At 41.2% G+C, this 13,742-nt stretch overlaps 2 protein-coding genes across 4 annotated transcripts in view; one reads left to right on the plus strand and one right to left on the minus strand.

The window, feature by feature from the left end:
* The window catches only part of strada (STE20 related adaptor alpha), a 15,620-nt gene extending 6,501 nt beyond the window's left edge, over positions 1–9,119 (plus strand). For 2 of the 3 annotated variants that reach the window (XM_050068150.1, XM_050068151.1), the window contains 9 exons: positions 3,866–3,968; positions 4,819–4,940; positions 5,211–5,319; positions 5,441–5,564; positions 6,110–6,281; positions 6,653–6,757; positions 6,984–7,237; positions 7,338–7,380; positions 8,068–9,119. In XM_050068150.1, the coding sequence (XP_049924107.1) occupies positions 3,866–3,968; positions 4,819–4,940; positions 5,211–5,319; positions 5,441–5,564; positions 6,110–6,281; positions 6,653–6,757; positions 6,984–7,237; positions 7,338–7,380; positions 8,068–8,223 (1,188 nt within the window). In that variant the 3' untranslated portion in view covers positions 8,224–9,119. Of the gene's footprint in view, positions 1–1,520; positions 1,550–3,865; positions 3,969–4,818; positions 4,941–5,210; positions 5,320–5,440; positions 5,565–6,109; positions 6,282–6,652; positions 6,758–6,983; positions 7,238–7,337; positions 7,381–8,067 lie in introns of all 3 variants that reach the window. The other variant, XM_050068148.1, reaches the window with a different exon arrangement.
* A 34-nt stretch (positions 9,120–9,153) lies between these two features.
* On the minus strand, positions 9,154–13,458 carry rnf113a (ring finger protein 113A). The gene is made up of 10 exons (XM_050068152.1): positions 13,303–13,458; positions 11,588–11,667; positions 11,403–11,501; positions 11,093–11,200; positions 10,868–10,977; positions 10,670–10,776; positions 10,473–10,562; positions 10,305–10,398; positions 10,110–10,216; positions 9,154–9,302 (listed from the first exon to the last, which is right to left on the minus strand). Exons 1-10 carry the CDS (start codon positions 13,406–13,408, stop codon positions 9,235–9,237), a joined length of 969 nt encoding a protein of 322 aa, XP_049924109.1. The 5' UTR covers positions 13,409–13,458; the 3' UTR covers positions 9,154–9,234.
* Positions 13,459–13,742: the final 284 nt, after the last annotated feature.

Consider the following 13,742-nt stretch of genomic DNA (forward strand, 5'->3'; position numbering starts at 1 on the left):
CACTTTTTCACACAGGGCCATGTAGCTTGGATTTTTTTTCTTCCTCATTAATAAAACCCTTCATTTAAAAACTGCATTTTGTGTTTACTTGTGTTATCTTTGACTAATGTTTAAATTTGTTTGATGATCTGAAACATTTAAGTGTGGAAAACATGCAAAAAAGTAAGAAATCAGGAAGGGGGCAAACACTTTTTCACACCACTGTACAGTTTGGGATACATTCTACTTAAATTAGTAATCCACTGTTGGCTACAGAGCTGATTCTATAGAAGGATTGTAGATTAAGTTACAGTTTATGAAGAAGCTTTTCTTAATAGTCTGTGAATTGAACCACCCACCTTTCTTCATAAATCTGTCCCGTAGACCACTGCAGGGCTGATTAGATTGGTTGTATGTTCACAAAAGAACACATAAACAATTAAATTGGTCTTGGCTCCAACCAAGCAAATAATGTCCTGAGTCTTGAGAAAATGCATTTTCCCAAAATTCAAACATTTGCTCAAAAAATTTACTCATTAAGAAAAGCACAGCAAGGCCTGAATGGTTCAGTGCTTTTACCAACCAGGTTATTTTTTAAAACTGTCTGGAACATTTGAACTACTGTCTGTTGATTTCTTTCCAAAATAGCCAAGCAGCCAAAAGCTACATTTATCAATGAGTGGTAGTATTTCCATTCTGTGCCTAATGGTGTTGGTTTATTTTGGTATGATACATTAAATTCCAAGATCACATATGGTTCTGATAAGAAATGCGAAGCACTAAACTGTAAGTGAAAGCAGGGAGAAAGGGTCAAATACATAACTGTAGTTTGCAAATACAATATGAAGCCTTTTCAGGTGTCCTAACACCTAAAGACACCATGTTTGTGGCTCTTTATCTATGTGATGTTTCTCCTCATTAATTATCACTATGATTTTTGGCACATTATTGCAGCTTTTGCATATTATGGATTAAAGGTTCTGGGGTGGATTATGCTTTATTTCTTTGCAAGCTTTGCGTCATTTTCCATTTTCCTGCCGGCAGGTCATTGCTCAATGTTGCATGTTTGTTCAAGTGTATCATTTCTGTTTTGGCTGTGCTGTATTCCCATTGCCTTACATAATATCTGGGAAGAACCTGCAGGGTTTAGCTAGATTGTTTTTCTTTTTTTTTTCTCATCTGCTTTGGTAAGAAAGTATTTGGTTAAGCCTTTTATGCAGATGTAAGCACTTTACAGTGAGAATTATTTTTTGTAGTTGCCGCGTAGCTTCAGTTTAATCATATGCCCACAAACTATCTGTACTGATAATGATGCGTCACTTTGTGGGAGGTCACCTTAAAGCTGAAGCTGCTGGTTCAGACAAATCCTGTAAGTGACAGGGCAACCAGCAATGGATATCTATCACATTCTGCAGTGTGCTGCATATTCCCACTGCCAGATGCTGCACTTCCCAGTTCAAGAGCTGCTCTAAATACCGATCCTTCTCTTGTTTTGTGTTTGTACATGTCTTTATGTCATTGATGTGGTTTTTCTACCCCAGAGCAAGCTCAGGGACTGTCTCACAGGAAAGTAAGTGTGGTACTCCTGTCATCATCATCCCCCACTTGCCCTTTGTGAATGTGCGTGCATGCATGTGTATGTGCGCACACAGATTTATATGAGAAATCCACAAACCTCCCCCTGAGGCTTTGCACATTTATGTATGCATGAGAGTCCAGCTCATGACTCACGCTCTTAGAAGGACATCTCACCTCACTCACATGCAGGGCTTCTGTTTGGGAAGACGGGGAAACAGTAGAGTGTTGTCAAGCTTCACTCCTCTGGAAGAGAATAAATAATCCCTTTACAAAGCCTGTCCAAATAGTCCTGTCTGAGTCCTCAGTGTGCTGTTAAAATGCTTTGTTTCAGATAACTGCACTGTTTTGGATTTTGGTGTCACCTCACTAAAAGTCTAACTTTGTGTTGTGAGTCTTTTGACACTGCCTGTCTGTGCCGACGGCTGTTTGTTGAGTTGATGGCTAACTGATAGTGTCCCACTTTGATGTTAGGCACTGTGTGTCCCCGCAGGCTGTAGATGGATGGAGTTCCATGTGTTCAGCTTTTGCAATGCATGGCAACCCCTTCTGAATCTGATCACAATGGCAGTTTGTACAGTGACCCATGTGATACAGACGTTCCTGTAACTGATTGCTGCCGTAGCATGTTTGGCTTTGCCGTCATGCCAGTTTTAATGTACACTCTGTAAAGTTTATGTATGGCAGAAGGTGTCATGTGGCTTCACACATTTAGAGAACTCTGCACACATGGAGCAACTTTTGGTTTTATCTGTGAGGATACCTTTCACACTTTTTGTGTGGGTCTCTGATGTTGATCGTAAAGCCACCTACGGCCCGTAGAATACAATGATACTCAAGGAAGTTCACTATTCTATTTTGAATGTACGTCTTCATTCTGGTCACCATGGAAACAATCCAAATATTCATACAGCTTGCTTTCATTTGCCTCCACAGCTTGCTACTGCAATCTGTCCATTTCCATCATTTGAATGGTGATAAATTGATGGAATTCAGGAGTCCTCACTGCAGAGAATATTAACTCTTCTCGACACGTGTTTGTGATGCACATGTCTAAAAAGAGTTTAATTAAACATATATATAATAATATTATTATAGTTGCAGTAGTTCATCTGCTAGTAATGTTTCACAAATAAATAAATTTGAACTGTCTTTGATTATTAAAATAACATGCACTGTTTTATATTGAGTGGATCTAAGGTTTTGGAACATGTTTCAATCACTAGACCTTCAGTAAATATTCACTACATAGTTTGCTGGTGATGTTTTGAGTGTCAGTATGTGTTACTAATGTCTTCTGATTCCTGTTTTTTTTTTTTTTTTGGCTATTGCCAGGGGTCACGCTAACACACACTGTTAACACACCTCAGTGTGCCCTTTGGTGATCTGTTAACAGTTCTCACACATACACAATTGTTCAAAAGTTTGGAATCAGCTATTATATTGATGTTTATCTCCTTTCCTTCAATGATAACTATTTTGATAAAGATAAAAACAGTGTAAATGTAGACATTAAAAATATCAGTTTCATTTGAAATCATTTTGGCACCCGAAAGAAGAACTACGACCTCCAGTTGACCTCCAGCTCCAGTGTTGCATTACAGGGGAGAATACTGTTTCTATTCCAGTCCATAAAAGCATAAGTGACCCGCGATCATTATTGAACCACAATGGTGCAACTGGGCTCTGAATATTTTGGGATGTTGTTTTTTTCTTTGGGCCCTCTGCAGTCTACTCAGTGGTTAGACTGAACAGGTTTGAACTGTGATTTGTCAGTCCACAGTATGTCTAGCTGATATTCCCTGACCCATTTCCAATATTTAGGCGTTATTGTGCACTTGACACTGAAACAGGAACCTGATCCTGTTTAAATCTGCGTATGTTTTCATGCTAAGCCTCCAGTTTCCTTTACCAATGATTGCTGATTTCCTCTATTCATATTGAACTGTTGCACGGAGAGACCTTTGTCTCTTTCTGCCCCTCCAGTTATCAGTCTGGCTGAATCATTGTACAGCATTTTGTTCTCCATGTAGAAAACAAACCCTTCACACAAAATAACATCTGTTTGTAAAGAGGATTTTCTACAACCTAAAAGCAGGAAAGACCAATCCAAACTATAGAGTAGTCCACTCAGACATCTGACTGTACCCAGTCAAGCTTTACTTGCAGGAGATTACAAACTTTTGAATGGTAGTGTATGACAAACCCTGCGGTAGTCACTCACAAGCTGTTTAACACAGTCCTGCACTGTAGCAAGTAAAGTCAAGTGTCAGATCTTCATTCATTCTGTTTTCTCCCCTCTACCCTCCAGGCCCATGAGGACAGCCAGGAGAGCCTGACCTCCCTCCCACGTCGGGACACGATGGGCAGCTTCCTCCCTGACAGCAGCTCCTACGAGCTCCTTACTGTTATCGGTATGTACAGGCAAAGACACATCTGGACTTGGCTGCTTACATTGATTTCAGACCTGCACAATATATTCAGTTTTTATGCACCCAAGTCTGCGATAGCCATGGCAGAAGGCATTATGTTTTCACAAAATTCCTTTAAATTTGGCAAAAACATCCACCTGGACTCAGCGATGAACTGATTAGATTTTGGTGGTCAAGGTCACAGCAACCTGGTTTACCTCATTCTTGTAAATGCGATATCTAAAGAACATGTCCAGCGAATTGCTTCAAATTTGGCACAAATGTTCTGATTAGAATTTGGTGGTCAAAGCTCAAGGTCACTGTAGCCTTAAGTCCGTCTCATTCTTGTGAATGTGATATCTCAAGAAGACCTTGAGGGAGTCTCCTCAAATTTAAAACAAATGTCCACCTGGACTCAAGAACAAACTCATTGGAATTTGGTTGCCAAAGGTCTAAGTCTCTGTAACCTCACAAAACATGTTTTTGGCTCAAGAACTCAAGAATTCATATGCTGACAAAATTTCACACAAGTGTCTGATAGGATAAAATGATGAAGTGATGACATTGTATATCCAAAAGGTTAAAGGTCGGCTTCACTGTGACATCATAATGTTCTGTAAATACCATAACTCACGAACAGCAGGGGAATGCAGTTTCTTCAAAACATCACAATTTTTTGAAGTGAAAAATGTTATTATTTCACTTCACAATGCAGATTTTGGACGGTAGCTAAACAGCAATATTGCCAAGATATGCATTTGTTTGGTGTCTTTACAATGTAAATACTCAAACACCAAAGACTGCAGGATACTTGACATGAATAGTTTTTTAAATGAAAGTGTCTGTGTTGTAGGCCGGGGCTTGGATGACTTGATGACAGTGAACTTGGCTCGATACAGACCCACCGGAGAGCACGTAGCCATCCGACGGATTGACTTGGAGTCATGCACTAATGACATGGTCACCTACCTGCAGGTCTGCACTCACTCAGCACTCAATCCCATCGCTCTGCAATGACTCAGCTCCCCATTAGTCGTTGCCTCTATACTGTTCCTAATAAATTCCCCTTCTTTCATCTCAGTGTTGCATTGGGAACACTTATGTAACCATTGTGTCTTTGTTCTGATTAGGTTTCCTGTCTTTCCTGCTCACCCTTTGATGCCTAATTAGATTAAAAATCATCTTTTCCTCTCTGCCTGTCGTCTTGATATAATAAGATATAATTTCCTTTTCTTCGGCTCCCAGGGCGAACTACATGTGTCGAAGTTGTTTCACCACTCCAGTATTCTACCCTACAAGAGCGTCTTTATAGCTGAGAATGAACTGTGGGTCATCACCCCCTTCATGGCTTATGGTAGGTAAAACACTTAAACTGTCGCTGTATGTTATTGTACGTAATAAACAATATTTTAAAGTAGCCTGTAGTTACAGAGAACAGCATTTCATCTTGGTGATCTGTGTTTATGATGTTTCAGGGTCAGCCAGAGATCTGATCTGCACACATTTCGCTGATGGTATGACTGAGCTGACTATTGCATACATTTTGCTGGGCATGCTCAAAGCACTCGAATACATCCACCACATGGGATATGTGCACCGGTAAGATACACCTTCACAACTGGTTTGAGTTTTAATGACTTTTTGTATTGTATTGTTTGTCCTGGAATTGCTGTCACTGAACACTAAAACCTTGCACCGAAAACCAAACTAATGAAATATAATTAGGTCTAGGGGAGGGTGGAAGAGGTCTTGTAGCAGGTTTTATAGATAGACAGGATTGGGCTGTTGCATAAGATCCTCCCAGGTGATACTGGAGGAGTTATTCTGGTCAAAAAAAAATAACAGACATATTCAAACAGTTATCAGGAATTTTAAAAGTGCTGCATAAAGTCATCAGCCACTGTAGTATTACTTGGTCACTGACAGGACTAACTGGTTGGGGAAGGAGTCAGGAGTCATTATGTCATCGTTGGAGACAAGCCAGTGTCTCTGTCTTGCACAGTATGCAGTTTATTATTGATCTGGGCTTAAACTTACATTGCAATTTAATAAACTTGTGGTACTGATAAATCAACCCGCGAGTCTATTTGTAAATACAGGCCAATGTGACATTCAGTGTCGTAACTGTCTTCGGTTATTTGTAGGAGTGTGAAGGCCAGCCATGTGTTGATCTCAGCAGACGGACAGGTCTGCATGTCAGGTCTAAGGAGCATCTTCAGTCTGATCCGACATGGCCAGAGGGCCAAAGTTGTCCATGACTTCCCCCAGTACAGCGTCAAGGTGCTGCCGTGGCTCAGCCCTGAGGTGCTGCAGCAGGTATGATACTCCATTCCTTAATGTGATAATACGGTCTTCAGGCCAAGGTACAAAAATAGCATCATCTGCTCGCCAAATGCGGGTAAAATGTGCAAGTGGATGGAAGATTTGCTTCACTCATCAGCCTAAAACAATGGCAATGCATTGAATGGCTTGTAAAATTTGAACATTCACGAGCCATTTGACCAGTGGACAAAAAAGTGAATTTTGCACCCTGTCTGTTTCTGTCCGTCTTCCACAAGTTTTGGAAAAGCTGTTTTGAAGTCAAAGTTCAACAGTAACAGCTCTCCATGCTGCATTTATCAGCAGAACTAAAATAAATCAGAAGTAAAATAGTGCAGTTAGTTTCATATGTGAATGTTTCTTTTCAGAACCTGCAAGGCTACGACTCTCGGTCAGACATCTACAGCCTCGGCATCACGGCGTGCGAACTAGCAAATGGACACGTGCCCTTCAAAGACATGCCAGCTACACAGGTGAGAAGAGAGGGAGGAACTCCATACCTGCTCCTCTGCATCACCTGATCTGTCTGTAACCATTAATTGAGTAACAAAATGACAAACTGCCGAAATTAAGCTTGCTCAGTTTTAAAACCTGTACATTGATGACATGGCCATTTCTAGTAAATTCAAAGGTAAGTGGTTTTCCTGAAATCAAAGGGTGGGTAAACTCACTCTATCAGTATCCACTTCACTTTCACAGATGCTGCTGGAGAAGCTAAATGGGACGGTGCCATGTTTGCTGGACACCACCACGATCCCACCAGAGGAGCTGTCCATGAAACCATCTCGCTCTGGGGCTGACTCCGGAATCTGTGAGGGTCCAGGAGCTGGAGGTATTCGCCATTCCAACGGAGAGCCTTCCTCTTCATCAGGAGGGCACCCCTACAACCGCACGTTTTCCTCGCACTTCCACGCCTTCGTGGAGCTGTGTTTACAGCGAGACCCAGAAAAGAGGTTGGCTTTTGTCTTCCTGAATGCTTAAATATTGTAGAGGACATACAGAATATTTTAAGTTCAAGACATTAATCGTTTTCCCTTTGATTTCCTTTTTCAGACCATCTGCCACCACTCTCGTAGGCCATCCTTTCTTCAAACAGGTGTGTAAAATACGAGACTAAGCCTGACTCACGAAAATGACTACACTTCCTACCAATTTACTAAGTGTTACCTTTGCACATTTACATCTAGTACAAGAAACTATCTTCTAGCTCAGTAGCTAAAAGCAAATTTCATTTCCTTTCTGAGTGTATTCCTTTAAAGGTAGCGTCTGGAGGATTTTCCAGTTGCTGTTTGTAAACACACATTCAAATTCGGCCCCTCCTATCAGGCTCAACTCTCCCGGGTGTACGGAAGAAAGCTTCACAGAAGAGGTTCAGGCAAGGCTCGCGCTGGTGCACGCTCGGACATGCTCGGGCACGGCACCTGCGCTCTCTCATTGGCTGGGGAAATCTCCGCCCAGAAGCGGTCCGAGCTCACAAAAACATCAAAATACAGTTAAAGGGCAGGAGCTCTGCAAACAGAGTGACCACCACACATGAGTAGAAGCCCATAGGTGATGATTAAGCAGGATTTCATTTGTATATGTCTATATTTTGTTTTGTTTGAAAATCCTCCAGATGCTACCTTTAACTTACTGTACTTCTGGTTGAAACAGGTCTTTCAGGTGTTGAAATACATACAGGTGTTTTCCAAAGTTCTAAAATGCATCTAAATTTACTGTGTGGTGACATGGAAATTAAAGGTAATATTTAAAGATTGTCCTCCAAACTTTTTCCCATTTTCAGATCAAACGCCGGCCCTCAGAGGCGCTGCCTGAGCTGTTGCGGCCCGTGTCACCAATCACCAGCTTTGAGAGTTCCCAGCCGCAGGACTCTCCCTCTGGACTGGCCAGTCTGGAGTCGGGTCTCAGCCACCTGGAGGTGGACGACTGGGACTTCTGACAGTGGAGGACTAGGTGGGAAGACACTAGTGGGATTTTGATGGAAAACTCTCTGAGCATACAGGACGGGATTCGTTTTTGTAATGGTCCTCTTGTAAATAATTTAAATCTCAAACTAAAAAGGAGTTGCTGTTCTCAGACAGAGGTTAAAGCCAGCAGCCATCTTGCCTCTCTTTGATGTCTCTCACATGCTTTTGTTCTCTAGATATGCACAGACTCTTGCACTGCACTGATGGCCTCTCTCTCTTTATTTCACACACACACACACACACACACACACACACACTAACACACACCTGTTTACAGATTGTACTCACACATTACAACAGGACCCCTCTGTTCCTCATTCTGTTGCTGAGGTTTCAGAGGAGGATCTATGGATGTAGATGTAGCCGAGACCTTAAGATTCTTAAACGGATCAGTGGGAAGCTGCTACTAAATATTCAGAGGGGACACTCTACCTCTTGTTTGAACATGGCTGTATTATGTGGCCCATCTGCTCGGTGCGGCCGCCATAAGGGTGCACACAGGTCCTCACAGCTCACTCACCCCTCTGTACACCATATGGAGGGCTTCGACTTTGTCCAAAGGGTCAACTAATTGAACAGCATGTATACGCATTTATTTCTCTGCCTGTGTTACAGTGTAAACTACATCTCATGCTTAACACTTCACTTTTGTTGCACAGAGGTTAAAGCATAACATCTGTTTAGTTTAACCTTCACAGCATAGAAGTATGTATTTCCTTGAACTTACTCTGGGTGTGATGTTACTTATGTCAGAAGTGAACGTTACATTGGTGCTTGTTTTGTCTGCATGTACGTTTGAAAGTGAGGGCAAAGCAATGTGTTGCAAATGTCAAACTTGACTTTTAACAATAAACGTTGTTCACTTAAATGTTGTAACTTGATGGTACCACACAGTGAGGCAGTTTACTGTCTAAAAAAAGTTGTTTATTCCAAATTTACACAGACAAACACATAAAGGGAGGGCTGAAAAGGTTCAGATGCTGCTAATCGTCCTCATCTGATGGTGGCTGGTCTGTTGCGGCCTTGCGTTTCTCCATCTTGGCCATCAGCTCTAGAATAAAAAGGAAGAAAATTTGATTAAAGCAAGTCATTAAGTTGCATTTGTCACATTTATTTCGTAGGGCCCTGACACACACACACACACACACACACACACACACACACACAATGTTGGGACATCAGTGAGCATCTGTCACAATAGTTAACGCGGTGTGTCCCACACTGTTGGCACTAGTCAGGCCCTGTCTGCTTTTTTTTCAGCTGATTCAGCATATTAAAACGGCATCACAGCTGGCGGAGCCTGTTGGTAAATGAAACCTCTCTGATTGGCTGTTCAGCTCAGTGCACAAGAACAGAAACTGATGTCAAGAAAGCAAACAAATGACAAAGATCAAGAGAGCGTGGGATTGAAACTTGTTAAATGAGGTAAGATTTTTGAGCTCTTCAACCACTGAGCTCTTCAGCAGAAATAGTTTGTAATTGTTCGCTTTATTGTTTACTAGTACACAGTGCATATCATTTGTTCTTAGTGCTAACTGGCCAACGTGCGTCTTGACTCAGTCCCGTCGGTCTTCTGGTTTCCCTTTTTGAATGACAAATACAGACTGCCACCGTCTGCTGGTGTGGAGGGTTACTTCCTCTCACACAGGCACAGAATGTACATGCTAGTTGGCTGTTGGCTATTGTCCTGCGGTGTATTTAAGTGCAACTTTTGGGCCGGGATGCAGGTGGCATTAGGCGACGCAACAGTTGGGCTTTGTTGCCACTAGTTCTTTGAGGTCAGTTTGGTGTGTCTGGGCCTTTAAAAGAAGAAGAAATGTATTCCTCCTTCTCAAGGGTCTTACGAGAATCTACTTACCCTTAGCAGGGTTGAAGACACCGTTGGTTTGAGTGTTGCACACATAGCAACGCTTGGACTTGCGGTAATGCTGAAGAGCACAGGTCTCACAGAAGTAGTGCCTGCACCTGGGAGATGTTTAACTGGTTAACACATTGCAACTGGGAAAAAACACAGCTCTGCACAATGAGGAAGCAGAAGAACAAAGAGGCTTACTTTGTGATGATGGGATTCTTGAAGGACTCTCTGCAGATGAAGCACTTGAAGGGCAAATCCTCTTCATCACTGCTCACCTCGTAGTTCTCATCATCTAGATGAAAGCGCAGTATTGTTTAGGAAGTGCTGCCACAAAAAATGAACATGCAACGCCTTTCCTGAACTCACCATTAGCTCCATATCTGCCCTCTTCCAGTTCCCGCTCAATCTGCCAGCCATGTTTGTAGTCTGATCTGTCATGGAGGAACTTGCAGCTGTCTAATAGCAGAGAAGAAGAACACTGAAGTGAATGGTCAAGATGTTTAAGAGTTTTAGTTATTCAACATGTCACTTTGATATTTTAATGGTACAAATCTCATACCCACCTCCAAAACCACAGAAACCAGTCTCCTTATAGTCTTTGCAGATGTCCGGCTGGTAGTCCCACCTGACTGTGGCTCTCAGGTGTTCAGGGGCTCGGATTGGTCCTTTCCTGTTAAAAAAAATTGAATGTATCAACAATAATTGATCACATGTTAGCATTTACATGTGAAGAGTGTCTTGTGTCTACCCCAAGTACTCACCTGACCATGCCAGAGGAGGCATTGCCCATGGTGGTATCTTTAGGCTTGATGAATTTTTGGTAGTTGTTAATGCCGCGGTAGATTTTATCGTCCTCTTTACCTTCCAGCTCCTGTAAAAGGGGAAAAGGCATTATCCAGTAAGTAATATAAAATACTGCATATTTCAAAAATGCATCAATATGTATAAAGAAACACCTCATAAACAAGAGTAACATCATTGTATACCTCTTGAATTTTCTGACTCCTCTCAAAGATGGCCTGAGCGTCCTTGTCTCTCTCTGTGTCCAGCTCGTACGTAGCAGTTGCTCCCATGTCCTCGGGTCCCTCTGGTTTCTTTTTTGGGGCAAGAAGAGAGAATAGAAAAGAGTAAGAACATTTTTTTCAAAGTCAAGACAATGTGGCTTCACAACTACATACTGAGACAATAGTTGCTGTTAGTCATTCACTTTCCCTGACCAGGAGTTTTAAACCAACCACTTGATGGTTCCTGCCACTCTTGGAGTATGCAGTATTAAAAAAAAAAGTCTTCACTCACTGCTGACCGTGTGGACTTGTAGGCAACAGTGATCTTCTTCTCCTCTTTCTCACTTTCACTGTCACTGGAAGATGCTTTTTCTTTCTCCACCTTCTTTGTCTGAACAAGGAACAAGACATCATTGTCAAGCTTACTTCAGTTTTAAACTCAAAATGGAATTCAAAATATTATTATTAGTATAGTACCCTTTGAATCATGGGGTTCACTCGAGCGTCTTTCTTGTCTCTTCTGACCACAGAGCTCTGGTCCTCATCACTGTTGCCATCTGAAAAAAGACCAAGTTGAGCTTACTTTTTGCACCTTGTCTTGAAGTCCAAATTCTGTTTGAACTTTTTACAGCTACCAGTCAAGCCCACAGGAGGTGATAGCTGTCTATTTCCAGTGGTGGGGTGTAATTATTATACATTTACAGAAGTACTACACTGAAGTACAAGTTCGAGGTACATAAATCTTTTCTGTTTATGCCACTTTCTACGATGTTTAACTCCACTACGTTTGTCTGTCAGCTTAAATTACTTGACCGTCACTTTCCTCCTCCCACAAAATAACCAATTGTATATCAATTACTCACCCCATATAACCTTGAATTCGTGAAGAAACCTTTGTTTCTCTCGTATGCATTCAGTAAACGAAAATGGAGAAAATTCTTTATGAATTTAAGTAAAGGGGGGATGCATTTGACGACAGCAAAACTATATCAAAAATGTTCATTTACTAACTCTCACACAACTCATGTGGTATGATCCAAGTCTCATTTCTTCAGTCGTATGCTCTGTACTTCCCAACACATGCATTTTCAATGGGGAGCCCATGCGTTTGACCTCTGCTTACAAGAATGCACATGCAGATTTGAAATGCATGGGCTTGCCCAGGTGCACTACTCACTTTAGTTGGGAAGTAATTTACATAATAAGGTTTGGGGAAGTACTGAGCATCTCACTGGATACATGAAACTTGGATTTTACTGCACGACTTGTGTGAATTTGTATACAGAGGTTTTGATATAGTATTACTGTTAAATTTTTTACTCCTATTCATCAAGATTTTTCTCTGTTTTTGGATTCTTCTTTTACCATAGAGGTGTGCAAAAAAAGGTTTTCTCATGAACTGAATGTAACACGGGGTAGGTGATTTACAAATGATCATTCTGTGGGTGAAGTATTCCTTTAAACTACCCAAGAGTACATAAAGGAGTTAATATGAGCACAACTTTAATAATCTACAGCAGTAAAATGCAACATACACATTAATGCAGCAATACTGTTAATAAATACTACAATATATATAATATATTAAATAGAAATATCACATATAATAGTAAAACACTGACAGGGAACATTTTACTGCACAACGAGTACTATTACTTTTGATACTTTACAGTACATTTTGTTGATACATAGCCTACTTTAACCTAAGTACAGTTTTGAATGTAGGGCTTTTACTTGTAGCGGAGTGTTTGCACGATGTAGTATTACAGTTAGTACTTTCATTTAAGGAATGGATCTGAATAGTTTTCCTAACAATGCCAATTTTTGTGTTATTGAACTGTCAAACCACAAAATGCAGACTGCGTCAACAAGACATACGCCCCCGAATTCCGAGTGACCCAGAACGCAGCACAAACGAGGGAGCTGTTTTTTAACACTGACGAAAATTTATGAGATTTACATCCTGCTCAGTTTACAGAGTCGCTCGGGTCTTTCTGTTCGTCTGGTTCTTGTCAGGTAAATATCATTGTTATTATTAAAGACGGGAATATAAGAACACACAAACACTTGCCAGTAAAGACATTCTGTGTTTGACATATCAGGACCGTTAACAAAGCCATAGTGTAATACCACCACAGGGGATTCTCGTCATGATAAACAAAAGAAACAGCAGCTAATTCATGAGGTACTACCTTTGTCGCTGTCGCTTGCTTTTCTCTTTCGTCCAGAGAATTTCTTGGTAGATTTTTTGAACAGAAAAGTGCAAGGACCCGCTTTTGGCTCTTCAGACTCCGCCATCTTGCCTTCAGTATATAAATAACGGCTGTCACCACAGCGCCCTCTAGTGTCTTGGAGTCTTGGCTAGTGCCCTCCTGCTGGTGAAGAAGAGAATCACTACTGTCTGATTCATTCAGCAACTAAAACATATTCTAAATATTAATACGTTAAGCAAATTCAGTTTTCTGTGAATTATATGTACTTTTACTCATAGAAGACACACACACGGTTTATGATACCTTTACATTCAGTTTATCCAGAGTCAGAACAACGTTTATTGCGAAGTAGTGTTGCAACAGTATGAGATTTTCATGGTACAAAAACTGTCTCAGGAGATATTGCGGCTTCACGTTAT

The sequence above is a fragment of the Epinephelus moara genome, chromosome 18 (genome assembly GCF_006386435.1).
Source record: "Epinephelus moara isolate mb chromosome 18, YSFRI_EMoa_1.0, whole genome shotgun sequence".
Lineage (NCBI taxonomy): Eukaryota > Metazoa > Chordata > Actinopteri > Perciformes > Serranidae > Epinephelus > Epinephelus moara.

Bases quoted from the DNA above. Each gene is read 5' to 3' on its own strand.
- rnf113a (XM_050068152.1), bottom strand. From the start codon at position 13,408: ATGGCGGAGTCTGAAGAGCCAAAAGCGGGTCCTTGCACTTTTCTGTTC. The intron at 10,978-11,092 runs GTATACAATGAT...CCCCTTTTACAG, and splicing joins GGAGTCAGAAAATTCAAGAG to GAGCTGGAAGGTAAAGAGGA. The intron at 10,217-10,304 runs GTAAGCCTCTTT...AACATCTCCCAG, and splicing joins AAGAATCCCATCATCACAAA to GTGCAGGCACTACTTCTGTG.